The sequence below is a fragment of the Triticum aestivum genome, chromosome 4A, assembly GCF_018294505.1.
Source record: "Triticum aestivum cultivar Chinese Spring chromosome 4A, IWGSC CS RefSeq v2.1, whole genome shotgun sequence".
In the NCBI taxonomy this organism is placed as follows: domain Eukaryota; kingdom Viridiplantae; phylum Streptophyta; class Magnoliopsida; order Poales; family Poaceae; genus Triticum; species Triticum aestivum.
The window spans coordinates 3,366,802-3,378,232 of record NC_057803.1 but is presented as its reverse complement, the minus strand read 5'-3'; the positions used below and the strand labels follow the sequence as shown (position 1 = coordinate 3,378,232).

Below are 11,431 nucleotides of genomic sequence, written 5' to 3'. Positions count from 1 at the left end.
AGCGAAGACGGAGCGCCCGACCAAATCTCTCGAGGTCTGTGATACCCAGGCCCCCCATGGGCCTAGGCCGGCAGACAGTCTTCCAGTTGACCAGAGAGTGTCCACCAGACGCGTTTTCTGAGTCTTCCCCACACCAGATGAAGTTACGAGTGATTTTACTGAGCTTCTGGATTGCCCAGGTGGGGAGCGATAGCGCAATGAGGTGATGATTTGCGATGGCGCACAACACGGACTTTGCAAGGGAGACCCTGCCCGGACGCGCCAGATTCTTCCCCTTCCAGCCCGGCAACCTGCCCATAGCCTTGTCCAAAAGAGGTTGGAGGTCAACCCTTCTGAGTCGCCTGGTATGTAGTGGGAGACCCAGGTATCGGCCGGGGAACGAGGCCAGCTTGGCCGGGAAGGCCGAAAGGATGGCCGAGAGATCAATGTCTTGGCAGCGAATGGGAAACACCTCGGTCTTGCTGACATTTGTGATGAGGCCGGATGCATCCCCAAAACAGGCAAGGATCCGAGCGATGGCGTCGATCTCCTCTTTGACCGGGTTAGCGAAGATGCCAGCATCGTCCGCGTAGAGAGAAACCCTGCAGGAGGCCGGTCGCGCCATGATGGGCCTGAGGATCCCAGCCTGGGAAGCCGCCCGGAGCATAAGTTGCAGAGGATCGATGGCCAGAATGAAGAGCATCGGCGACACCGGGTCGCCCTGGCGAAGGCCTTTTCCATGCGCGAATGGGGTTCCCGGCTCCCCATTTAACAGCACCCTGGAGGAAGATGAAGCGAGGATCATGCAGATCCAGTCCCGCCAGCGCTGTCCAAAACCCAATTGTTGTAGCACCTCCAGGAGGTAAGCCCAACCCACAGAGTCGAAAGCCTTGGAGATGTCGAGCTTGAGAAAAAGGCCTGGCGTTGAAGAGCGGTGCAAATCTTTGATCAAGTTTTGCACGTGTAGGTAATTATCATGGATGCACCGCTTCTGCACAAAGGCACTCTGGCTCTTGGAAACCAGCGATGGAAGCAGAGGGGCTAGCCGGTTAGCCAACAACTTGGAGAAGATTTTCGATATGCTGTGTATCAAGCTGATAGGGCGATAGTCGCCAATCGATGATGCGCCGACTTTTTTCGGGAGCAGAATAATGTTGGCTGAATTTACCAGGCCAGCGCAGGTGCCTTGCAAGTTCTCGAGCTGCATCACCGCAGCCACGACATCCGCTTTGATGATCTCCCAACATGATTTGAAGAAGGCACCGATGAAACCATCAGGGCCCGGGGCCCTGACCGAAGGTAAGGAGAATACCGCCTCCTTGATCTCCGCCTCGTCGAATGGATCGTCTAGAGCCGATAGGTCGTGGCGATGCATCCCGATGTTCTCCCATACAATGGACTTGGTGCGCCGGGCAGGCGTGCCAAGATTAGCCTGGAAGTGTTCCAGAAGGGCCCGCTCCTTGTCCTGTCTGGTAATTGCCAGCCCCGAGGTGGTGGTGATCGTCTGAATGAAGTTCTTGCGCCTTCATCCGTTCGCACGAGCATGGAAAAGCTTAGTGGTGGCATCCCCCAGGCGGATCCAGTTTAGCCTAGAGCGCTGTCTCAGCTTGATTTTCTGAATGGCTAGTAGCCCCAGGTACGACGCCTTCAGCTGTTTACGCAAATCCCTCTCAGAATCTGTGAGCGGTCTTCCCTCCTCAGCAACATCCAGGCGCCAGATGATCTCTTTGGCAACTGCGATCTGGGAGCCAAGCATCCCAACTTTTTCCTTTTGCCACTTGCGCAAGGCCTTCGCGGTCCGACAAAGCTTGATATGAATCTTGCGGATGGCATCACGGGCCTGGACAGGCTTGTTCCATGCCAAGGCGATGGTGTCCTTGAAGCCCGGTAGACGAAGCCAGAATTCCTCGAATTTAAAGGAAGACTTTCTCAAGATGTCGACGCACCCCTGAAGGTATAACGGAGCATGATCCGAGCAAGCTGTAGTGATAGCCTGAAGATGCGCATTGGGAAAGAGCATGTCCCAATCATCGGAGTGGAACACGTGGTCAATCTTGGTAAGGACCGGGTTGGCCTGCGCATTGGACCAGGTGAAACGGCGCCCGCCCAGGTGAAGCTCCTTTAGATGCAAGAAATCAAGAGCCCCACGGAACTTGCCCACCAGGCGGCGATTGATGTTGGCGTTGCTCTTATCCGCCGCTTTAGTGATGAGGTTGAAGTCCCCCAAAAGGAGCCACTCGCTTCTTGCCGCGGTCTTGAGTGTCCTAAGCTCCTCAATGAAGGCCAACTTGTCCTGCTCACCCTGCGGGCCATAGACGCCCGTGATAGTCCAAGAAGTGTGCTCATTGAGCATGGTGATGGTGGCGGAGATGGAGCCTGGAGTCGCATGGAAGTCGGAAAGGGTGAAGAAGCGGTCCGACGCGGCCAGAATCAAACCCCCGCGGGTGCCGACGGCCGGGAGGATATAGTAGTTTGCGACGAAACACGGGCCGAGCATCTCGCGGATGATGACATCGTCAACAGCCTGGAGTTTAGTCTCTTGGAGGCAAACAATGGAGGCATGAGAGTCCCGGACGATGTCCCGAACGGCATCCCGGCGGGCACGCGAGTTGAGGCCTCGAACATTCCAACATATGATGTTGACGTTAGGTTGTGCCATTAGGGAAACTTCGTGTGGTCGCGGCAGGAGCAGCTTCTCAAAGCCAAGCAGCCGGTGGATGGACGGTAGACGCAAACACACATGTTGTAGGAGATTACAGACGAACGTGAAGCACCCCAAGGGTGAGACGGTAGGCGACCTCGAGCCGCAGCGGTGCGTAGCAGCCGGAGACTAAAACGGGAAGCGGAAAGTAGAAGGCGATACAACTTGGGATGGAAGACCTCCCAGGCCGAGCGACGGACGCAAGGGCCACTAGAACTACTAGGACACCTAAACATCAGTAACTTGAGCCTCCACGGTTGCTTTCTTGCCCTTCTTCAGCTTCTTTTGTGTTAGGTTCTTGGCATGTGAAACAAGCCCTGCGATCGCCTGGACCACAGGAGCGGCTAGCGGAGTGGCGAACAGGTCCAGGTACGCCTGCTTGGCCTTGTCGTCGTAGCCTACGGACGGGTCAAGAACGCCGCAGACCCTGGCAATGATCTCTTGGACCGCGTCCGAGCCGGCGCCCGGCGGGAGCGTAGCCTTCTTCTTGTCTAGGCGGGCGCTGCGACGAGTCCCAGCAGCTGCGACGGCAGCCTTGGCCTTGCGTGGAGCCGGAGTGGGCAGCAGCGGGGCGTCAACACAGTTAACGACTGAGTCTAGGAACGTGTCCAGAGCCGCTGGAGGAGTTGGCCCGACTACAGGCGCCGTCACAATGACCAACGCAGCAGGGTCGTCGGCGAGCACCTCGGCGTGGGCGTTGCCGGGCAGCAGAACAACAGCAGCAGACGACACGCTGATGGTAACCGAATCAGCCATCACAGGCCCATCGGGGAGCAACCCAACCTCCAAGACAGAAGTTGGCAACACGTTATCATGTGCCAAGACATCAGATGGCATCACGATTTCATGCATGGGCTCCAGGCCAACTCCATGCACGGGCTCCATGCCATCACCAGGAAGCACCACAGCAGCGTCGGGCACCAGGCCATGTTCAGGTAGCACAACGGCAGCGACGGGCTTCAGGCCATCTTCAGGAAGCAGACTAGCATCAGCGGCCGGCGTGCAGACAACCTCCGCCAAGGGAGCCGTAACAGGTCCAGGCACCTCCAGGCCAGCAGCAGCCCCAAGCAGAGGCGATGCGGTCGAATCCAGGGAGGCCATCACCGGAGCCGTCAACGGCGCAACCGAAGCAGGGGGAGGCGCAGTGATGGAAGGTGCATGCTGTGGTGTGTCCGTGGCCGGGACGAACCAGGCTTCATTCGCGTCCGAGGCGAGCCGAGGCGAGTCGAGCGACAGCCCCGCCAGGCTGACAGAGAGGGGCATAGCCGCATCCACGTCGGGCCCAAAGCCGCCATGCACCACTGTAGGAGATGGGATGACGGGGCGCGCCGGCGAGGCCAACTTGGAGAAGAGCCCCTCCGCCTTGTCGACGAGCCCGACGACCGTTCGACGCATGGCGGAGAACTCGGAGCGCAACGGAGCGAGGGCCGCCTCGAGAGCCAAGGCCAACTCATCCCGAAGCACCCGGGCATGCCCCCCGAACTGCAGCCCGCCATCGGAGGCCACCAGGCGAAGCGGACTGAAGGCACCCAGGCCTAGCCCGCACGCCGGAGACACCGGCTCCGCAGCGGCAGGGGACCCCGCCCGGCGACGACCGTGACTTCCGGCCGCCCCGTCCCGGCGACGGGGGGAACGGGTGCGCTCTCTGCGCACCTCCAAGCGAGTCTCCCGGGCACGACCATCGCACCCGCGCCCATCTCTGCCACCGCCCCCATGCCAGTCGTCGTCGGAGTCGTCGCCGTTGTCGCGGCGCCGCGGCTGGTGGCGAGGGTGGTCGTCGGACCCCTGGCCACGGCGACGGGGTGCAGCAGCCCGGGAGGGGACAGGAGCAGGCGCGGCCAGCGTCGGCCCGAGCGGCGGGGGAACGCCATCAACAGAACCCCGGTTCCACACCAGGTTCGACCGAGGCGGAATGAAGGCTGCGGCGCGGCTGTTGGTGACGTAGCAGTCCAGCGGGGCGTTGGCATGGTCTTCCACCGCATCCAGGTGGACCAGCACGCGGAAGGTGGCGCTTCTCTTGCAGCCCGACGGTCTGGCCTCATTGTATCCGATGTGAAATCGATTATTTGAGGTGTGACCAATCACTATCCGTGAACATGCTCGAAGCGTTCACGGGCGTTTGAGGGATCGGATTTACCAAATCCGCTGTAGATACTCTAAGTAGCACATTCAACGGAAGTCCTCTTCGGTTCATGAGCACACACATGCACCCGTCGGAAATTCAAAAAGAAAAAGTCAAAAGTTTGTTTTTAAATCTGTTGTTTGTTTTGCAAACATTATAGAATGTTTCGGGTGGTTGCCAAGTTTCTCATTCAGCAATGTTTGGCTAAACAAAACAGTTTTTTAAAAACTTGCACTACCATTCCAGTGTTCTTACGGTCAGGAGAGTTCCACGAACAAACAGGCTCAAACATGCCCGATGATATAGTCAATCAGAACCCAGAAGAGAAGCTATCCTAACGAGTAGATCTTTCCGCTCATCCAGCCGCCTCGCGCGGTTCTCGAGGCCCCTCCTCAGCGCAGCAACCTCTTCCATCTCGCGGCTGCATCTGGAGATCAACGCCGCACACCGCATCACCACCACGGACGCTCTGGTTTCGCTCCCTTGGTGCGCTCCGTCCACCAGCTCAGACACGAGGCTCGCCATCCGCTCGTCGCGGGGACCCTCCGCGTTCAGCCGCATGATCTTCGTCATGCACGCGTCCGCATGGGCGCTGATCACGTGGTCACCGGAAACGGCGGGCGGGTGGTTGAGGTCGATGATCCCCGGCAGGCTTCTCCGGCGAGAACAGCCTTCGTTCGGGGAGTCGAGCCTGGCGCTCTTCCCGCGCACCCGGCGGGTTTCGCTGTCGTACGATGGGGCGGCCTCCTCGGCGTCGCCGCCGCACGTACCGAGCCACACACGCTGCCGCTGCTGGGTGTCCTCTGCCGCCCATCTGCCCGACAGCCGGCGGCGTACGCGTCTGTACTTGGTGCTGTTGACACCGGCTACGCGGCGCCGACTAGAGCCCAAAGCAGCGGCTGCAGATGCCGCCGCCGGAGGAGCCTCATAGTCGTCATCGTCGTCCTCCTCCTCCTCCGCAAAAACCTGGAACTCTGCCTCGAATTCGTCGTCGGTCGTGGCAGTGGCCGTCCTCCTCCTCCTGCCGGAGGCCGCCCGCTCCGCCGGGAAGTACACGTCCGGCCAGAGCTGGGCTGCCGTCAGCCGCCGGCGCACCCGGTCGGGGGTGAGGTCCGCGAGGATGGCACCCCCACACATTTCTTGGCTGCCCTGCCGCCGCTGGTTGCAATTTCTCACCGGAGTCTTGCTAGCTCTTGCATGCGCGCCGCAACTTTATACAGTAGATAGCGAGGTGAGGTGGTTGGAATTCACCCCCGTTGCTCAAACTACGGGCTGCTCGCCTGTTCCCGTTTGCGCTGGTTGCAATTCTTGTGGGCGCCGATGGTTTGTGCTCAGTTCAGTGCCGTGAACTCGGAGATACTTCACGAGGCATTTGATTTTTCTGATGACATTTGATTTTTTATATTTTACAATCTTGTTCAAACGTATATATTCTTGACTTTCATGAAAATTGATGCACCTTATTGACGGAGTTTGCTTTCAGCCCCCATTTTACGCAAAGTACATATTTAATCCCTAATTATTTTTTGACATTTAGCCGTTCATGTTACAGATCAGGCAAGTTCGTTCAAATGGATGATTTTGTACTGACTTGGACCCGGTATTGACCTTTGACCTCAGCACATCAGCACCGTCTCAGTGGTTGGGCATGCGGTTGTGCAGCTTAACGATCAAAGTTCAATTTCTAGAATTGACAGGCGATGCACAGGGGTTTTCCTTATCCTTTATTTTGCCTTACCGGTTGTAATTTGGACCTTATACTTTCATCTTTTTTGTTTTGCTCCGTTTGCGAGTTGTAATGTCGTGATAACTTTTGTGTTACTTTATGACTTTTTAATAAGATGGTTGCATACATCACCATGATGCAGAGGCTGAGGGTACGCCTCCATTTCCAAAAAAAACATCAGCACCGTCACACACATGGATATGGATGTAGGACGAGGTCGGACATGCTCCTCAGCCTCCGTCGACTACGCGGCCGGCCTTTTGGCGGATGATGCTAGGAGTGCCTTTGTTGAATAAAAGCTCTTGGATTGGGATGAAAAAAAAAACTACGCGGCTGTAGTTGAGGCGAGCTTGTCGTGCTTTCCCCTCTCACAACGAACTATCTTTTCTTTTTTGGAGGAAAGATCCAGCAAATTGCTGGTTTGATATCAGAAAGACAATACGATGAAGATCCGAAGATCAAAGGAGAAAAAACCCAGCCCTGTTGGCTGCAGAACCATAGTACACTCACAAGGCGGATCACCAACTACGACAACGCAGCCTCATGGCCTCATGGCTCCCTCCCACCCAGCGCCACCGATCAAGCTCGCCGCCAACCCTGCCTTGGCCCTTGGGCACCCAGAAGCCTCCCCTATCGACCACGCCGTAGCGCCATTGTGCTTGTGTGCTCATCGACATTCAAACACCGGTGAAATCCTGTCGAGTGGGCCCGTCCCTTTAGTGGATTACTATTAGGTTATTATCAGTCACTCGGTAGTGGGGAAAGAGCTTAATTAAAACATTTTACCATTCTTAAAATAACTTTAATCCTATTGGTGGATCCCACAGTCTAGTTTGACCAAGTAAAATATGATAGGGGCTGACTTTGACCACCACATGGCAAGCAGGATTCTAAAACCGGTGACATGTCAGCTCCATGCCGCTTCGATCTGGTTTTGGACAACTGTGCCTGGTTTAGGCTGGTCACAATGGGCAAGAACATAAGCTAGTAACTTCACACTTTCCTAGACTATGTTACTACCTCCATAGTGGGTAGGAACATCTATGTAGTGTTATGCAATGATGTATTTATTAGGTTATAGACTCATTGTTTCTTGGAGTGTGTGATGTTCCGGTAACTTAGCTAGTTACCACAAACACCTCTCTCTTCATTAAATACGTGCCACATAAGCAAAGTTGTATTGGAGTGTGTGATGTTACTCCTAAGTTCCTCCCCACTGTGACCAGCCTTAGGAACACGAGGGAAAAAATGTAAAAAAAAAAGATAAAGATGGTGAATCAAGCATGTACGCCGTGTAAACTTGAGGGGCAATTTTTTTTCTGAAATAGACCTCAGCGGATAGGAGGTTTCTACTCATGCCCTCAGATGAACAGTAAAATAAAATATAAAAAACTGAATATTTTTTTGATAAACATTGATGAATGCTTCATTGCCGAGCAAAAAATAATGTAATAAATTCAAAAAATTCGTGGAGGTTTGAAAAAAGATCAATGCTACAAAAAAAATATTGAAGCATTTTTGAGCTTTGCTTTTGTTTTTTTAGACCTCCACAAATATCATTTCATCATGAATATTTGCATACACGCAAAAATTCATCAATGTCTGTCGCCAAAAAATTCATTTTTTTTACTTTTTTTGGATTTTACTGTTCACCCCGACACATGTGAGCTAGTATCATAAGAGCATTTTCGGAACTCAGTTTTTTCGATAAATGATGAATTTTATTAACTCGAAGATAAATGATGAATTTTATTAACTGGAAATGAAGCATCAAGGGGATGCAAACGCAATGAACACACACCCGTTCTCTGCATAGTTAGGATGCACACAGTAAACACCGACGCCAACGCACATACCAAAAATCTCAACGGCAACTAGCAAAGTTAAACAAGACCGAATCTATATCTCGGTGAAGTAAAAGGAAAAAAAACCTCCGAAGCAATCAACATAGGGAAAACTTTGTTTTTGCCACTCTAGGTTTTGCCCACTTTGCTTATGCCACACTAGAATTTGACATCTCACTTTCGCCAGCCTTGGTTTTGACAATACATCACAAATGACATTCTGTAGCAAAAGCAATAATTGTTCATTTCACTTTTGCCACTCTTAGATTTTGACAATGTATCACAATTGTCACTCTGAAAATTTTGCTTTTACCATAGAATGACAGTTGTGATGTACTGTCAGAAGTTAAGAATGACAAAAGTAAAATGTCAAATTCTAGAGTAGCATAAGCAAAGTGGGCAAAAGCTAGAGCGGTAAAAATAAAAATTTTCCATCAGAATAATGATCAACAATATACAACAGCAACCATATCCGCACCAACCATCTTTAGGAACTTACCGTCCTTCTTTTGAGTAACAGTCCGCCAAAAGAGACTAAGACAATGGAAAGAATGGAACCATGGGCTCGTTTTCAGCCTGCCTGCTTGTGAGCACCCCGGGTTTGCTACTCGTGTAACACTAATATCCAATGCGTAACACTAGTTTAATTATGCACTCACGACTGTCCTCGTTTGCAGAAAGGGTCAGATCCCCTACTCTTTCCGTTTTAGGTTATAGCACTGCTATTTGTGGTATCCCAACTCAAGTCATGTATACCTCATTTGATCTTGTCACTTGCCTGCTCTGTGTTGTGATGTCTCCCAAGTCTGTTCAGGACATTACACGCACATTACATTATATCTCTGAAGACTGTTCTCTCCATCCTTCAGAAGTTCATTCCTTCAGAAGCAAGGGGGCCATTGATGCATCCTTGTGCTTTTCATGTAAGTGATCATCATACCAGTGCCTCGCCTCTTCTTTATTTTTAACCATGCGTAGGAAATAGTTCGTTTTCCGGGAGTAACATAATCTAGCCCTTATCTTCTGAATGTGCCTGTAGTTCATAACCAAATGCAGGTATTCTTGTACACAGGAAAATACAATGTGCATCTTCATCGGTAATCCTGGGAGAAACAAATTCAGAGCTATTGGAATGGAGTGCCAAATAGTAATAGTGGCACTTCAGGGAACAGGCGAGGTGATAGTGATACTGATCTGGAGATTCTGCTGTAATAATGCTCATCAATTTCTTGTGCCCGTCCTTATCTGAAAATTGCAAGAACTTGGCTGACAACAATCCTGATCCGGTATGCCATGAATTAAGTAGGATATGCAGTGTAATGAAAAGTGGAGTAATACTGGACCATAGTAAGAAGGGAACGCTTTTGACAGCCCACGGCTTATGGCATCCAATAGATTCGAAGTGCTTCTGTTTGCAGAAAGAGTCAGAAACCATTGTCCAGTTTTAGGTCACGCCATTATACAGTAGTATAGTACTACTTATAGCATCTCAACCCAAGCTCTGTAGTCTGCTCAATGTGATGTCTGAAGCAGTTTCAGGCCATTACATGCAAACGATGTCTGACGACTGTTCTCTCCTCCGACCGCACTTCTTCAGAAGCAGGAAGTCTGTAAGTGATCCTCGTCTCTTCCTTTTTTCTTTTTTACCATGCGTGGAGTAACCAAATCTTGCACAAACCCCTTGTCTTCTTAATGTGCACGTAATTCATAACCAAATCCAGATATTTTAATACTGTGAAATTTGATTGAAAAAAGAAAAAAATCTTCAACGACAATCCCTGGCTAGAGAGAAATTCAGAGCTATCTGCGTAGTAGGAGAGTTTTTTCCCCCCAAGGAACCGAAGAAGTTGTAGTTTTTCTTAATGATAAAAGAAGAGATGATGGTGATACTGATCCTTCGCTTTCTTGTGTTGATCCTGCAATTTCTTGATTCTGCTATAGTTGTTCGCTAGGATGTTTATGGATACTCTCCATTCAAGTGTCTAGATAGTGGAAGACAGGCGCAAAGCACCCGTCCTTATCTGAACATTCAAGCCCGGACAATTCTTCTTTCATAAGAACTATATATGGCATGCCCAATCTAGTATTTATGAAGAATCATGAACCCTAAAACAGGGGCGTCAAACCAGAAATCATTCACTCACCGGAATCGGCGCGGGTAGTAGTTTTCAGAAGGGAGGAATTAGGTACCCTGTATGGGGTCTGAATTATATTGGCAATGAACTCAACCTGCAGGAAAAACAATGCCAAAGTATGAAGACCGTAGCAACTTGCTGGTATTTAACTTTTCTTTCCTGTATAAGGGGCAGCTTGCATATATTTGCATTAGCGTGTCCTTCCACCTGTGAGTCTATCTTTGCTTGAGAATCCTGCGACTTAAAGGAAATTAGATTGTAGCGAGTCGCTGTCATGCCCGTGTCGCGACAAGAATTATAATAGCAAGATGTGCAAATTGCAGTCTAAAATAGGGAGCAGGAGTACAATTCGGCAGTTCATGAAAACCACTGACAGCCCCTAGGTTCCCACCGGATTGCAAGGCGGTTTTCGCATCAGTTGGGAAACTACCCCGGGAAAATCATGGCTGAAGGATACAAAATTATTTGCAAGATGTGGCACGACATGTGCTCTCTGAACTTTAATGTGTGATAATTGGTGTATCACACATAGTCCCCTGAAACGATTTAATTTTTCTGCCACATTTAGACATACTAGGGCGAAGTCCATGCGTTGCTACGGGCAAAAATAAAATAAATATATAGCTGTTAAAAAATATCATTCTGTCATTTGTGCTAGATCGAATCATTTATGGTATCGTTTGTGCCAGATCAAACCATACATACCCATTGTTGTTCCGATCTTATACGGGATCCGATCGTGTGTTAGGACTTAGGACCACCGCCACAGCCACAGAAGGACAAATTTATACAGCGAACACATCCAGAATTGTACAGCTTAACTGAATTGAGCAAATTGCCATCTTAATGCATAATCCAGCTCAAAATGACAGGATGAGTAGGTGACACATACACACAAGATAAGAAGTGAAGAATATCTCCCGC

The 11,431-nt window shown here is 51.0% G+C and overlaps 1 protein-coding gene across 1 annotated transcript; it reads right to left on the bottom strand.

Moving 5' to 3' along the window:
• Positions 1–5,046: 5,046 nt before the first annotated feature.
• LOC123081526 (ethylene-responsive transcription factor RAP2-12-like) lies at positions 5,047–6,161 on the bottom strand. The gene has a single exon (XM_044504093.1). The coding sequence runs from the start codon at positions 5,937–5,939 to the stop codon at positions 5,109–5,111; it is 831 nt and encodes a 276-aa protein (XP_044360028.1). The 5' UTR covers positions 5,940–6,161; the 3' UTR covers positions 5,047–5,108.
• Positions 6,162–11,431: the final 5,270 nt, after the last annotated feature.

Excerpts from the sequence above, each read along its gene's own strand:
- LOC123081526 (XM_044504093.1), bottom strand. The coding sequence starts at position 5,939 with ATGTGTGGGGGTGCCATCCTCGCGGACCTCACCCCCGACCGGGTGCGC.